Source organism: Nothobranchius furzeri, chromosome 2 (assembly GCF_043380555.1).
Source record: "Nothobranchius furzeri strain GRZ-AD chromosome 2, NfurGRZ-RIMD1, whole genome shotgun sequence".
Taxonomy (NCBI): domain Eukaryota; kingdom Metazoa; phylum Chordata; class Actinopteri; order Cyprinodontiformes; family Nothobranchiidae; genus Nothobranchius; species Nothobranchius furzeri.
In genome coordinates, this window is record NC_091742.1 from 48828112 (window position 1) to 48845204 (window position 17093).

The window sequence follows — 17093 nt, forward strand, 5'->3', positions numbered from 1 at the left end:
GTGGACATGTGGGAGCCCCCTGCTCCGTTCTCATTGTTGAAAAAATCTTATCGATCGCATTGAATGACCAGTTTATCAAATCCATGGTTTGTAAAAAATAAGAGTTTTTCAGAAGAAATGCAGAGAAGCGCTCTGTGGGCAGACAGGACAAAGAGCCTTGGAAAAAAAAGATAAGGGAGTGAAAGAAGGAAGCGTCTGTACTCCTCGAGTGCCAGAAGAAATGCGCATAATCAAACTGGCATATAAAGGGTTAAAATTTAGATGAACACTCAATATTTGATTTTTTTCGATCAGAACTGAAGTTGATCCCAAGATTTAGACCCAAAAAGCAGAAAAAATATTAATCTGGACTAGGGCTGGGCGATTTATCGATATTTTTAAAATATCGGTATAATTTTGAAACAAGATATAAGATGACTTTATATCATTATATCGATATAACTGGTCAAACTGCTATGCTAGCGATTAGCCGCTATGCTACTAACATGTTGCTCCGTCTTTAAGCGGCGTTTACATGTATTCTTACAAGTTTGGTCAATCTGAGAGCCTCTGGGTAAATGTGCTGCTCTAAACTTCGCATTTGGCATCCTGGTTTTTAATTATTTGGGGACGTTTAACTCCAACGGAGTTCTGTTTTCCATCCTGCTTGTGCGGAGAGACGAGCCAAACCCCTCCCTCCCCTTTGTAATGAGGAAACAACTACGGAAAGCCGGAGTGGCCAAATTACCTCAAACGTATTGTAAGGGTTTGAATAGTAAACTATAGGGTTACCGTTTTATTTTGAAGGTGAGCTCAACAGGTGAGAAATGTTGTTCCGGTTTTTTCCGCTCTGGTTTGCTATGCTAGTAAATACTCCGTTACGAACGATTCTGTAGAAAAAGTTACGAGCTTGTAAGGCGTGGGTTACGGCGACAGTAGCCCAAAATTAATACTCATAAATGAGCAACCAGAGACTCTGAGTCATTACAGTATAATCGCTGATAGGAGTCAATACTGTTAGGGTTAGGAGGAAAAATATCAAGATATATCGTATATCGGAATTCAGCTAAAAGATATCGAGATATAAGTTTTGGTCCATATCGCCCAGCCCTAATCTGGACCATTTTTAAAGCTGTTTTAAAAGTGGATGTTTTTGTTCGAGTGTATAGTAAATTTTAAATCTGTTGCTATAAAGTGCAAAAAAATTCAAACTTTTAGATATTTCATAACATAATCAAGACAGATTTGTACTAAACACCCCAGGCAAAAAAAAATGTCTTTTTTAGAAAATAACTCTGTTTTAGTGTTTTTTTTTTTTTTTTTTTTTCATAAATTACATCAATGACTTTGAGTATTCAAACTGGCATTTCAGGGGTTAAAAGCCTCAAAATGATTGAATTTTTTTATGTTTGAGCAGGGCTGAAGTTGTTCAACAGATTTATGAAAAAAAAGTAAAAAAAAAACATTAATGTATACATTTTTATAGCCACTTTTACAAGCGTACGATTTTTGTCCTAATTACTATTTTGTATGAAAATTACAGTGAAGCCTGAGGGTTAAGGCTCATATGATTTATAGAGGCTCAAAGTTCAGTTTCCAATTGTAAATACATTTCATTCTACTGTCAGTTTAAAGAAATAATACAACTGTTATATGTGTGAAAACAAAGTTACAGCTGTCTGTCATTCACATAATATGTTTCTGTGTTTCCTACAGATTTTCAGCTGGTGGTTCTGGTTAAATAAGAAGCTTCAGAAGAACAGAGTGCTCGTGTCAACCACCAGCACCTAGATTTTCTCCACAAAAAGGAGGAACAGAAAAACTCTGGTCTAGTATGGAGGGAGAGCATCTCCATTTGAATAAGGAGACTGATGCTGCCAGGTTTCAATCCTTGAGCCATAAAACACATTTAAACAAACACATGAGAGTCCACACAAAGCAGAAACATTTTGTCTGTGAGCAATGTGGACACAGGTTTCACCAAAAGACTAATTTAACCACACACATGAGAGTCCACACAGGAGAGAAGCCCTTTCCTTGTGAGCTCTGTGGACAAAGATTTAGCCAAAAGACAAATTTAAACAGTCACATGAGAGTCCACACAGGACAGAAGCCTTTCGCCTGTGAGCTCTGTGGGCAAAGATTTTGCCAAAAGATAACTTTAAACAAACACATGAGCATCCACACAGGACAGAAGCCTTTTGCCTGTGAGCTCTGTTTAAAAAGATTTAGCCAAAAGACACATTTAAACAGTCACATGAAAGTCCACACAGGACAGAAGCCTTTCGCCTGTGAGCTCTGTGTAAAAAGATTTAGCCAAAAGACAACTTTAAACAGTCACATGAGAGTCCACACAGGACAGAAGCCCTTTCCTTGTGAGCTCTGTGGACAAAGATTTAGCCAAAAGGCAACTTTAAACAGTCACATGAGAGTCCACACAGGACAGAAGCCTTTCGCCTGTGAGCTCTGTGTAAAAAGATTTAGCCAAAAGACAACTTTAAACTGTCACATGAGAGTCCACACAGGACAGAAGCCCTTTCCTTGTGAGCTCTGTGGGCAAAGATTTAGCCATCAGACAACTTTAAACAGTCATATGAGAGTCCACACAGGACAGAAGCCTTTCGCCTGTGAGCTCTGTGTAAAAAGATTTAGCCAAAAGACGCATTTAAACAGACACATGAGAGTCCACACAGGACAGAAGCCCTTTCCTTGTGAGCTCTGTGGGCAAAGATTTAGCCATCAGACAACTTTAAACCGTCATATGAAAGTCCACACAGGACAGAAGCCTTTCGCCTGTGAGCTCTGTGTAAAAAGATTTAGCCGAAAGACAACTTTAAACAGTCATATGAGAGTCCACACAGGCATTTTGCCTGTGAGTTCGGTGGAAAAGATTTACCCAAAAGATCAATTCAAACGGTCACAAGAGAGTCCTTAAAGGACAGAAACCTTTTGCTTGTGAGCTCTGTGGATGAAGATTTTGCTGAAAGAAAACTTTAAACAGTCATCTAAGCATCCACTAGGGCTGAACGATCTATTGCAGGGGTCTCCAACCTTTTTTGGCCCGTGAGCTACTTTTACACAATGAAAGTACAGCAGAGTTACTGCCATATGATTTATTTACATTGCTACTTTCCATGTGTGAATGTGCTTATGTTAAAAATGCTATACTTAATATATTAACAAGCATTGTACTCACAAGTTGATTTCTCTGTATTTCAGTACATCAGTATATATATTATTTTTTAAAGTATAAGTAAAGTAGTGACATTCTGAAAACCAAATTAAACAAAACATTTAGGTTTTGAAACTAATCAGATACTTTCAGATAATGAATAACAAATCTACTTCATGTGAATGATTGGGTATTTTTTTAGAAGGTTAGTAACATAACTTTTTAAGCAGACAGGAACAGCTAACCTGTAAAGCTGATGATATGTTATATAAAATACAAGCTAAATGTGATGAAAACACACAAGTCTAAATAGTTTGAATTGAAGTAAAAAATATAAAATCAGAAATAAGACTTGTTCCTGCTCTCCTGATTTACTGAATAATTTTTATGGGTTTTTTTTTTTTTTGGTCATGAAAGTTAAGTTTTGCTGCGTTTATTGCTGACAGTAGTAAGGTTGGAGGTTTATCCTTTTTTTCTGCATCTTGTAGGTTTTTTCTCCTCATGTCTAAAGGCTGTGCATTACACAGAGCAGAGAGACAGAGAGCAAGAGACCAGAACCAAAAGAAATGATCACATCACACCAATCTTAAAATATTTACATTGGCTTTCAGTAACTTACAGGATTGATTTCAAAGACCTTTTACTTACTTTTAAATCATTAAATGGCCAACGACCTCTGTATATAGCAGAGATGTTTGAAACGTATCACCCTTCAAAATCACTTAGGTCAGCAGATAAATCCCAACTGGTACAACCCAGAGCCCGCACCAAGCACGGAGAGGCTGCCTTTAGCTGCTATGCGGTCCGTCTCTGGAACTGTCTTCCAATAGACATCAAGACCTCTCCCACCATTTCCATTTTTAAATCCAGATTAAAAACTAAACTTTTTCATGATGCCTTCCATTAATCTATCCTTGCATCTGTGCTCTACTAGGTCTTTATCTGTACTGTGTTAAATTTATTCTATATGTATTTTATATGTATACCTATTCTGTGCTGTTTTATTGTGTATTATTGTGTAATTCAAGTGGATAGTTGTAATAAAGTGTAGTTATTCTGTAAAGCAGTATATAATAGGAATTATTAATAAAATAAAAACTAGAATTAAACCTGAGTTACATGGTAATAACAGTTTAAGAACGCAGAAACTATAATACACTAACTTACTAAGTAATTACCATGTAAGCACAAAGTAATTAGAGGACTTTAAACTAAAGTGCTGCCAATAATTGTACTGAATATGCTTTTATTTTTGTGTGCTATGTTCTGTGTCCATATTCTTTGATTTTATTTTACACAACATGATGTGACATTTTAACTATTTCATTTCACTTGTGATTGTTTTAACTATGTGAAGCAGATTGTGCTACGGTTTTGTGTATGGAATGGGCTATATAATAAACTTGACTTGAGAGAGAGTTCACAATCATGTTTTATTAGTAAATGAGACACTCAGCTGAAACTGGGGGAAATATATGATGAATCTAAATCACAGGAGATGTCCAGAGTTTTTAAAGCCCGTGTTCATCATGTTGTGGGGGGACCACAAGGAGGCTACACTCACACCCAGTTCTTGGGACCACAGACATATGTATTGACTTGGGACTGTTTGTATGTAAATATTGTTGACTGCTTGGCCACTTGATCAGAACCAGAAACGTATGTGTAACAGACCATCTGGGTGTTCAAGGGGCCGTATGTGGAGGGCAACAAAGAGGCTACGCTCACCCCCAGTTCTTTGGACTGTTTGTATGTAGATGTAGCAGGACTGGTTGGCGTCTCAACCAGTTGATCGGCCAGCCTATCACACATATTAATAAAACCAGCCCACCAGGGGCGGATTTAGGACTGAAGAAGATCCGGGGCTTAACACACGCGCGCGCACACACACGCATGCGCGCACGCGCACACACACGCATGCGCGCACACACGTGACACGCACTAGTCAACATCATATATATTTGTCTTGTACCACATAATGTTTAATCTGAAGCTACATATTCAGCATATTCAGGGCAGAGTATTGTTCCTGTTAGTGTTTAGTGTGAGATGATAGTGAATATTCCCTTTCTTTCTCCAACAACTTTACCTGATAGTAAGCTAACTTTAGGCAAACCAGCAGCACAACAAATATTTTCAAATAAGACTCACAAACCTGAGTCAACACCAGTCTCATCAGAGCTGGGGTTCTGTCGTTGTACTTTTGGTCTAAAAAAACGTCCTTATATCCATCTTCACTCATGCGTTTCAGACTGCAGAAGCCAGCTGCTGAAGGGCTTCTCTTCAGTCTCAGGTAAACTGTATACTGACTAGGTAGCCTAGTGGTAGAGTGTCTGCCCTGAGATCGGGAGATCAGGGGTTCGACTCCTGGTCGGGTCATACCAAAGATTTTGAGAAAAATGGGACCCAATGCCTCCCTGCTCGACACTCAGCATTGGATTGGGGTTGGGTTGGGGGGATTAAACCACCAAATAGTTCCCGAGCGCGGCGTGTCTGCAACTCAGGGGATGGGTCAAAATCGGAGAATAAATTTCACCACACACCTGTGTGTGTGACGACTAAATGGGACTTTACAAACTACTGCCAGCTGCGCCCTCTCTGTGTGACTTTGGTACTGCATGTTACTTCCGCGATTTAGATCCGGGGCTTATCATGAAAGATCCGGGGCTTCAGCCCAAGTAGCCGGGCCTAACGCCGCCCCTGCAGCCCACCATTAAAACATATTACAGATAACTCTACTGCTTGTAATATAAAATTAATGCACACTATTTAAGACATTTAACTGCGCGTGTGTTTGCACTGAATGTGTTCGTGCACATGGTTCACACGTGCGACGATCAAGAACAAAGTAGAAATTCACCAAAAGAAAGTGAATTGACTACATATTAATTTGGTACAAGTGTGAACCTAGAGCCCCATGACTGTTATTATTTTAGGTACGGAGAGTGATCACGCTAGATCAAACAATGGGCTGAGACAATGTCTTCCTCCAAACTTGAGTTTATTTACACACAATGCATGAAGCAAGTTCTATATAAAAAAAAAGGAACAAGACAGTTAAAAACCCCAGAGGGGACTAATGACACCTTCTGCTGGAGGAGGGAGGCAAAACAACCAGGGCTGTGTAACATGCATTTACTTAATACACACGGCAATCATGCAAACAAGAAAAAGAATAAAAACATGCACTATTAACTGGTAATACGGCTGAGCCCTCTCACGTATGCGACCCTCCACAGCCAACCTTCTAGTCGTCACAGACCCCCTTTCTAAAAGTGACTCACAATGAAAACATTAGGAGTTTCATAAAAGGAAAAATAAGTATAACAAAATAATCAACTGAACAAAAACAGCTGTGCCAGCGCTTTCTTTTAAAAGGAAGGAAATAATTATTAAACTGCTGATTTCCTTCTTTTTCAATTAATCAGCACACGCTTACCTGTTATGTTTCATGGGAAGGGCCCACAGACAATGGGTAATCGGCACATCCACACCACTGATCCTACAGTGCATTTATACACACACACACACACACACACACACACACACACACACACACACACACACGCAGCATAAAGCCCCAGCCTTTCCAAACAATTGTATAAAAACTAAAAGGATCCCTTACCCGTAAAACCAATCCTCCATTCACCCAGTGTACAGCTCAGACACGCTGCCCCACCTGTCTGTCAGGACACCAGGTAAACGCTCTCGCGCAGCTGGACACAATCGGGGCTTTTAAAGAGCCGGTGTTCTGAGAAAACGTCCTACTTTGGCAAAACGTCCTACCCGTAGGATAATTTTACGGTGTTTTACATGACACAAACCCTAACTCAAAAAATCAAGTATCAACGTCAATAAAAAGTAGTAATACTTACAACTTACCTATTTTCCTGCAAATATGACAACGTGCAATCCCTTTTTGTGTTGTGCGCATGCGCGCACATGCTCAGGAACACCGGGTAGGACGGTTTACGCGGGGAGGAGGAGTGCAGCGCTCATAGAGAACAAACGGCCATCTGTCACACAAGCATGCTCGCTCTCGGCGACTTTCGCTCTTTGATTTAATCCAAAAATGGACAATTTCTTTACGTCATGTCAAGAGAAGAAACAAAACACTTTCTAACGCCTTAACGCCTAGGTTTTATTTACCTGTTCAGGTTTGGCGAGGTGTGCTAGCGGCAGCAGGAGTATCCGGGATGTAGTCCCGTCTGTTTCTAAATAAACAAACATGATCCGGAACAGAAAAGATGCAGAAATCAAGCAAGGGGCGTAGCTCACTAAGCGCAGACATCGCGTTAGTTCCGTAGGAACCACAGAAAGTCCCATCCTCAAGAGTAGGAGCTAAAATGGTTCTAGGAACTACGGTAAAAGGTTCCTAGTTCCTACTGTCGAACGCACGCAAAAGGGGGCTGGAAAGGTCCTAGGAACTACAAAAGGTTCCTACAGTCCGAATGCGCCTTATGAGGACACATACAGCAATTTAATAAAATAATGTGGTTCAGAGTCTCCAAAAGCCACACATGCCTGCCTTTGTTTATCTTATTATCAAAGTCAAAGTCAGTTTAATTGTCACTTCTGCCTCATGTACAGGACATACAGAGAAATGAAATTACGTTACTCTCAAACTCTCGCTAGGTAGAAAATAAACATTTTGTGTAAAAACAGTAACCAAGTTCAGAGAGACTGTGGGGGAAAAGAGAGGAGAGGTGGGAGAGCCGGGAGGGAGTTAAGCTTCCTAACTGCCTGATGGATAAAGCTGTCCTTCAGTCTGTTGGTCCTGGCCTTGAGACTCCGCAGTCTCCTCCCTGATGGCAGCAGCTCGAAGAGGCTTTGCATTGGGTGAGTGGGATCAGCCGCAATGCGAAGGGCCTTTTTTGTGAGGCGGGGTGTTGTAAATGTCTGGTAAGGAGGGGAGAGAGACCCCGATGATCTTCTCTGCTGCTCTCACTTCATGTTGGAGGGTTTTAAGGCAGGAAACGTTGCAGGCTCCGAACCACACAGTGATGCTGCACGACAGGATGCTCTCGATGGTGCCTCTGTAGAAAGTGTACAGGATGGGGTCTGGTGCTCTTGCTCTTCTTAGTTTGCGGAGGAAGAAGAGACGCTGCTGTGATTTCCTCGCCAATGCTATGGTGTTGTTCGTCCAGGAGAGATCCTCTGTAATGTGCACACCCAGGAACTTGGTGCTGCTCACTCTCTCCACAGACACACCGTTGATGGTCAGAGGAGCATGCTGAGTGTGTGCTCTCCTGAAGTCCACAACAATCTCCTTGGTCGTCTCCACATTTAGAGAGAAGTTGTTGTCAGCACACCTTGTGGTAAGGCGGCTCACCTCGTTCCTGTAGTCCAGGGGTGGGCAATTATTTTTTCCATGGGGCCACATGAGAAATAGAAAATATTGTGGAGGGCCAGGCCAAAAGGCTGAAGTCAATTATGCATAATATTAATGGTATTTCTTTATAAAAAGCAGTAAATACCATCGCTTTTTCAAGCTGGTAAGAGTAGACTATATCTTATAAATGAGCAAAAAAAGTGAGGTTGGCTTACAAAAATGTGATTTATTCAAATTTCCCAAGGCAATGGTAAACAAAGTGCGCATTTGGTTTTTGTTAAACATTTGTGACTTATATTAGTTAACAGTTTCAGTCACATTCACTCCAAAACACATTTTGAGTTTCAAATATTGTTGGAAAGAGGTTCTTAGCATTCTACAGACACACAGTATTGTCTGTAAAATAAAATCACTGAACTGTGATCTTGAGAAAGAGGTTTAAAAAAAAAGTGTCCCAGTTCACTGCTAGTTGCCTACATTTGTGGTCCAAACACCTTATTTTGTGTTTTTAAGCAATTTTTTTCTTATTCAATGAGAGAAATCTAGTCTCTGCTGGGCTTTAACGAGTGCGTCAAAGTCAGGTTGAATGTCTGAGGTTGAGATGCGAAGCACAGCTGACAAATGATCATCAGTGAGAGAGGATCTTTACCTGGATTTTGTAAACATCATCATTGAAAATGTTTGTTCACAAATGTAGGTAGAGCCGAAGAAAACCAACATCTTCTGAGCATGTCTCCTCAGGTTTGGAAAGTTCTCCTCCTTAAGAGAAGAGTCGAAATCCAGCAGAGATCCTGAATCTCTGCTTTCAAGTCCCAAACCCTCTTCAGCACTTTCCCCAGGCTGAGCCATCTGACAGCTGTGTGGAGTCCTCCAAAAGAGCCACAAACTGTCTGTGATTCATCGCTCGTGCCCTGATGAAGTTTATTATTTTAGTAACAACATCAGTAACATGGTTGATTTTTAGCACTGACTTGCACAACACATGTTGGTGTATAATACAAAGCAAAAACACCAATTTTTGATCTGCATCGATTTCTGTGACTTTATCTTGCATGCGTTTCAAAAGTCCGACATTTTTCCCTGTAAGATTTGGACAACCGTCTGTTGTGACACCTGACAGTCTCTCCCATTTCAATCCCAGAGTGTCCGTGCACGCATTTACCTCTGTAAAAAGATCACTCCCTGTCGTTGTCCCTTTCATCGACCGCATTGCTGCCAGCTCCTCTGTGAGCTTGAAGTCCGTTATCCCTGGACAAATACGAGCAGCTGGGCTGTGTCGCAGACATCACAGCTCTCGTCTAAGGCCAATGAGAAAAAGTCTAAACTTGCCACTTCACGTTGCAGCTGAAGCTCCAGGTTCCCCACGGTTCACCTGGACAGCGGGATTTGCTCAAATGCACCTTTTTTCAGGGCATATTAGTGCTGCGGAGTCCACCATGCACTCTTTGACAAACTCTCCCTCCGAAAACGGCTTGCTGTTTTTAGCTATTTTGTGGGATATCACAAAGCTGGTCCTGGTTGCTGCATCCCTGGATGTGTGAAGCTTAGTAAAACAGCCTTGCTGCTTTTGCAACTTTGCTAGCAAAGCTTCGGATGTCCGTGCCCTCTCAGCATCAGATGAGTTCTTGTATTTTTCAGAGTGTTTCTTGTCGTAATGCCGACTCAAATTGTAGTCCTTAAACACGGCAATCTCCTCCCCGCAAACCAAACACACGGCTTTGCCTCCGACTTCCGTAAAAAAAAAATACTTAGCAGTCCAATTTTTGTTGAAAATCCTGTATTTGGCATCTTTCTTTCTTTTTTTTTTTTTTTTTTTTTTTGCATGAGCGGACATTTCTGGGGCTACAATCACCATGTCAACCGCAGGCACTTGTTGCTATACGTATTGCGTCATTGTGCACGTAAAAAACAACTTCAAAATAAAAGCAATGCAGCCTTAGCCCATGCATGAGGTAAAATGAGAAAATACATTTATTTTGTAATTTCCAATTAACCTTACGCGGGCCAGTCAAAGTCAACCAAAGGGCCGTATGTGGCCCGCGGGCCGTAAAATGCCCAGGTCTGCTGTAGTCGGTCTCATCCCCGTGGTTTATGAGACCCACCACTGTTGTGTCATCCGCAAACTTGATGAAGAGGTTAGAGATGTGTAATAGTGTACAGTCGTGGATCCGCAGGGTGAAGAGGTGGGGGCTCAGCACACATCCCTGGGGGGGCCCCGTGTTTGAAATGATGGTGCTGGATGTGTTTCTGCCGACCCGTACTGCTTTTGGTCTTCCAGTGAGGAAGTCCAACAGCCAGTTACACAGTGAGGTGTTGAGACCCAGCTGGACCAGTTTTTGAGTAAGCTGTTGGGGGATGATGGTGTTGAATGCTGAACTAAAGTCTATGAACAGCATTCGGACATACGAGTCTTTTTTGTCCAGATGTGTGAGTGCTGAGTAGAGTGCAGTGGAGATGGCGTCATCGGTCGAGCGGTTGGGCCGGTATGCAAACTGGAAGGGGTCCAGGCAGGGGGGAAGAACAGACTTGATGTGTTGCATGACTAACCGTTCGAAGCACTTCATAAGGATGGGAGTAAGTGCAACAGGACGGTAGTCATTAAAGCAGGAGGGAGATGATGTTTTTGGGACCGGAATAATTGATGTGGCTTTAAAGCATGTGGGAACGACAGCCTGGATAAGTGATGTGTTGAAGATGTCTGTGAAGACATCAGTTAGTTCCACTGCACAGTCTCTCAGTGCCCGGCCAGGAATATTATCAGGACCCGGAGCTTTGCGTGCATTGATCCTGCTAAGGGATCTCCTTACGCTGTCTGGGGACAGAGTCATCAACTGGTCACCAGGAGGAGGTGGAATCTTCTGTGCTGTGGTACCGTTTTGCACTTCAAAGCGAGCAAAAAAGGTGTTCAGCTCGTTCAGCAGGGAGATGGTGCTATCACAGGTCCGTGGAGGGGGCTTGTAATCTATGATGGTCTGAATGCCCCACCACAAGCTTCGTGTGTCTCTGCTGTCTTTGAAGTGTCGGGATATTTTCCTGAAGTACTGTCTCTTAGCCTCTCTGATACCACGGGAAAGGTTGGCCCTAGCTGTCCTCAGGCTCATCTCGTCTCCTTTCCTGAACGCGATATCTCGCTCCTTCAGCAGCCTGTGGACCTCTCCTGTCATCCATGGTTTTTTATTTGCACGGACAGTTATGGTTTTAGTTATTGTTACATCCTCAATGCATTTCTTGATGTAGGCTGTAACAGTCTCTGCATACTCCTGGAGATCAGTGGTGTTATTGTAGGTGGCAGCCTGCTTAAACATGCTCCAGTCCGTGGAGCTAAAACAGTCCTGTAAAGCATCTGAAGACCCTTCTGGCCACACTTGTATTTGCTTACAAACCGGTTTGGTGACTTTAACGAGCGGTGGACATCGCGGTCTTTCGCCCAGCGGCTCGGGGATTTCCACATTCCTGAGAAGTCCTTCAGATTTACAGTACATGTAAACACTACACCGCCCATCGAGACCGAACTGACGCTATCCTCCCCGGACCGTACCGACGCTAATGTGTAAGTGGCAATTAAGGCTCCATCAGATGTTGTTTTTCATCTGGTGGTGGGGTCCAGAAGCAGCTGAGATGCTGACCTCAGGGCTCTGACTGGGTCATGATGCTGTAGCTAATCAGACACATTTCATTTCCTTAAAGAGTCTTTATCAGTTTGGACCAATCAGAATTTGAGAAGTTGAAGTGGGCGTTTATCAAAGACCTCAGACACCACTCCTTTCTCCAACACTTAGAGGTTATTTCACCTAATGTGGAATAAAATGTCAAACATTTATGTGATGTGACTATATTAACCATTAACAATAATATTAAAGTGTGAATATATTGATAATTAAACATTAAAATCAACAAATATACTAATCTGGTGTAAATTAAGATCAGGAATAAATCATTATAGGAATGAACATTCATGTTAACCCATCATTCATTACTATAGAGCATTGGACACATTATTAAACACTTTAGACTTAAACATATTGTCAATTCAACAAAATATGATTATATACAGTATAACCAGTGCTGGGAGTAATGCCGTTTAAATATAACGGCATTACTTACGGCGTTCTTTTTTAGGTAACGGAATAATCTAATTAATTACTTTTCCCACTGTTGCAACGCCGTTACCGTTACTGGGGACGGAAGGTTGTGCGTTACTATGTGCTTGTCGAACGTTGAGCAACAGTGTGAGGCTTTCTGACCGCCACACTTCAGCTGCAGCCAGGGAGAGAGAGGTGTCGGTAACGCACGTACAAACACGATGATGATTGGCCGGTTCGGCAGAGACCCTCAGTGTTCTCACTGCTGTAGACAACAGACCAGTGATGGGAATAACGTCGTTTAAAATAACCGCGTTAATAAAAATATTTCTTTCTGTAATGAGCAAACTAATTAATTACGTCTTCTTTTAACAAAACGATCGTTTCTGTTACTGATAAGGAAATGTGTGCGTTAAGCAGCGCGGTGTGTTGAAGCTGTCATCAGCTGATCAGGAGCTAAAGAGGTAGATGTTTTCATCCAAGCGCATCACGGCCTGTGAAGAATGAGGAAGACGTGATGAATAGTCTACGGCTGCATGTGCGGGTCTGCAGTACAATATCTCCTTTCTTTACCATAGGTAAACATAGGAAATATTATGCAATTGACAACCTACATGGAAAGAATTAATATAAACATTTAGGTTTTAATATATGTTTTAATATAGCTTTTGAATATAAGTGACATATATAAAACTGGCTGTTTTCTATTTTATAGATACATATATGTACCTAATATAATATATATATTATAGAAAAATATATAAAATAGAAAAACGGTCAAGGGGTTGCCACTTGTTGGATCACAAATAAATGCATTAAATGCGATGCGCCGATCGTTGCTCTGACTTTCCAGTTAAAATTAGAAAGAGGATCTGACGGAAATGGAATAAGCAAGCAAAATAGAAAGGCAGAGGTGAAGCTTTAGAAGAGAAACCTTTAATCGTTGGGGGAGATTAATAACCTCTCTAAAAGTTAACCCACGTCTTTCACCACAGCTTCTGCTCGTTAAACAACAACAGACAGCTACAGCTTATAAGCTTGACTCTCCCATATTCCAGTTAGAACTGACAAAGCTCCTCAGATTAAAAGCCAAACTTCTTCAAGGAACCAAAGAAGTCTAGTTGCCTTCACTTGAGCCCTTTGGATTACCATGACCTGGATGACTGACAACCTTCAACATCAAACTGAAACATTAGCTTCTATTTTGGGTTAACGTATGAAAGTCTGCTCTGCAGCAGCCTCTTCCTGAGCTCACCACAACTCATGTTAATGCAGAAGCATTTGTTATTCCAGTCCCTGTGGCAGCGGATCGCGGATTCAGCCAGAACATAAAACAGCAAAAAGTCTGTCTGAGGCAAAGCGAACCTCACGGCTGTAGATGTTTCAGTTTTTCCCTGGAGACATATGATTACGCACAAGCAGATGACCAGTTGAGGTTTTCACGGAGCAGAAGGATGGTGAGAGAGTTCTGGCCTCAAGTGGAAGCATTACATATCATTGTTTACCAGGGCACTTTAAATATCCATGATAGTTAAATTAAAACAGAAATGTAATGGTGTTGAATGTTAATTATTATTATTTAAAAATAAAAGTAACGGAAAGAAGCTTATCATGACCTGTTTTTAACCCTGCGAGCAGAATGATGGGGAATATAAACATATATAGTAGTGGTGTGCATCTCTACCTGCCTCACGATTCGATCCGATTCCGATTATCTGCCTAACGATTCGATTTGAGTCTGAAATGCATCACGATTCTTCACACAAAAATTTTCATTACTTAATAAAAGCAGTAGAATAGTTTTCAATTTCTTTTTGATTTCGAAATCCCTGAAAAACAGAACATACATCTATTCACTATAGTGAGCAATAATGTTTAAAGTGTGCTGCCTATAATTACTTAAATAATATAAGAAATAATGTTTTCGGTAGAGCAGCTTTAAGATAGAATATTACTGAACTTAAAAATAGTAAACAAATACTGTGCTAAGTGATTCTTTCACATCCAGGATCCCAAAACCGTAATTAGCCCAGACATCCGATTTAAATGTAACGAGTACATCTTTGATTACTGGTAATGTTGGCCCTGTATCCCTGTCCGCCTTTTCTGTTTTAAATTGGCGCTAGGGCAACGCAGTGCGCATGTCATTGCAACTCTGCCCCCAGAAGTAATTGTAAAACCTCAAAACTTTATTGTCCTCGCATAGACATAGACCAGGGGTCAGCAACCTGTTCCCATCAAAGAGCCATTATTACCCGTTTCCCACAGTAAAGAAAACACCGCAGCAGCCGTGGCGTTGTGGGTGGGGCCTACCCTCAGACAGCAGAGAGCTGCTCACAACAGGTGACAGCAGCCAGTACTGGTCGCTCGTGTACGTCAAAGTTATCTTCCATAAGACGATAATCAATAAACGATTTATATAAAGTGGATCCAGAAGTTGTAGCCCGTCTCTGCCTACAATATTTTGATATTTTTCACCCTGTTGATGGTTTTACTGAGCAGGTGCCACTTTTGTCATATGTTTCTTTTTAAAACATGTTTAGACTGTTCAGAATACAAATCCAGGCTCTGTCACGTTTGACTGTTGTAATTAAACTTTGTAGGTGGGGAAGGTCAGAAAAGGATCCGATCAATTTGTTTTTCCCTCATTTACAGTGACTGAGACAACGGTGCTGTGCGCCTGGCTCTGGTGTTAATCAAGTTAAATTATATCTCTTTGCAACAATTTTCACAAGAAAACAGAACAGTTAAAAGCAGGGCTTGTGTTGACCAGATAGTTCCCTTATTTGACTATTTATTTTGACGGAGAAAGAATAGAAAGAATTACCCCGACGCATGCAGACGAACTGACACGTTATTCGTTTTGCACATCGCAGATCTTGAACGGTTCAGGAATTATGGTAATGAGAAGTGCGCATGCCCAATCCCGTCTGCGGCCACAGGTTGTAATAAGAATATTGTGGCATTAACAGAGGGGTGCCGGCGGTCAGGGTTAGGGGCCCCCCCCAACACAAGGGGGCCCCAGGCGGCCGCCTACCTATGCCTAATGGTAAAACCGCCTCTGTGTGTGTGTGTGTGTGTGTGTGTGTGTGTGTGTGTGTGTGTGTGTGTGTGTGTGTGTGTGTGTGTGTGTGTTCTCATAGAAGAAGAACCCAACACCAGCAGACTCGGTGCTCCAATCCAACAGCCTGAAGAGACATCACCATCAGTTTCAACAGATGTCTGTGTACATGTACGAGCTGGCCCCATGGATCCTGCTGACTGGCCACAGCAATTGAACAAAATGGAAAGAAGAACTTTCTTTATGATAACAGTTTGATGTTTTTTTTTATTCAAGTTTTTATTGAACTTTCTTTGAGGGGCTGGTACATAACAGTCTCAATAGATACTAAACATGGAGGGACTAAACATACAGTTGTAACAGTTGATTTTGAATACAAGTCCCAATCATATAACTCCTGCAGACACGTAAAGTTGGAACAACAGCAGTCACATAACGTGCTTGATTTCACCCAAGGCCTTTGTCTGTCTTTAAAAAGTTCCAGAATCTATCCCAGTGAGAAGTTCCCTCTCTGTTGTCTTCACTCATTCTACTGAGCATACATTCATATGATGCAGATTCGGCCATTGCACAGACCCATTCCTTAACCTCTGGAGATTCTGCTGCTTTCCAGTGTTAAAATGACTCGACAGGCTGTTATTAACCCCACTGAGATGATTGAAAAATTACACTTATTTACATTAGGCAACTGAGATTTATCTCCCAATAAGCACAGTTCTGGGTTAAAAGGGATGTCTGTTCCACACCAATTACTTAGGATCTTGACAATACAGGTCCAAAAACATCTGATAGGAGCACATTCCCAAATACAATGCATGAACGTCCCAATACTCGTTTTGCATTTCCAACACAAATCATCATCCACTAGCTTCATTGTAAACAGTCTAGATGGCGTATAATAGTATCTGTTTAGCACATTATATTGTGTGAGTTTACTCCTCACCTCTCTTACGTGTTTACCACAGTTAACAACAATTGTTTTCCATATATAATCATCGAACATTATGCCAAGGTCTTTCTGCCAGATCATTTTTAACTGGTTGGAATCATCACTGAGGAGAGAGTTAATGATTCTATAGAACTGCGAGGCTTTTTGTTTACTAGTTGGAAGTTTCATATACTCAGTTACAGTGTTGTCTTCAATATTATATGGCTGCGAGGTAATACAACTTCTCATTTGCAAGAACTTCCAAAAGTGACCCCTTCCCTTTAAGTTAAACTCTTGCACTAGTTCAGCATATGACAAAAACGCCCCGTCCTTAAACAGATCTCCAATAGTATTTAATCCTTTCACTTGCCACTCTTTCCAGTAAACAGGTTTCTTCCCTATGCAGACCTTGGGATTATACCATAATGAGGAATATTTCTTCTAAACACTTTGATGTTTGAGTTTTGCTTTTGATTTATCATCCCCCCCCAATGACATTTGCACGGCATTTTGAGTTGTTGGTGTAGCGACATGAATGG

The 17093-nt window shown here is 41.4% G+C and overlaps 2 protein-coding genes across 8 annotated transcripts in view; one reads left to right on the plus strand and one right to left on the minus strand.

The window, feature by feature from the left end:
- The window catches only part of LOC139063649 (gastrula zinc finger protein XlCGF57.1-like), a 28730-nt gene extending 24161 nt beyond the window's left edge, over positions 1-4569 (plus strand). For all 7 annotated transcript variants that reach the window (XM_070546183.1, XM_070546178.1, XM_070546175.1 and 4 more), the window contains one exon: positions 1696-4569. In XM_070546183.1, coding sequence (XP_070402284.1) covers positions 1814-2914 — 1101 coding nt within the window. In that variant the 5' untranslated portion in view covers positions 1696-1813 and the 3' untranslated portion in view covers positions 2915-4569. The remainder of the gene's footprint in view (positions 1-1695) is intronic.
- LOC129163042 (gastrula zinc finger protein XlCGF57.1) overlaps positions 1-17093 on the minus strand; it is a 436254-nt gene that overhangs the window by 232683 nt on the left and 186478 nt on the right. The gene's annotated exons all lie outside the window — the stretch shown is intronic.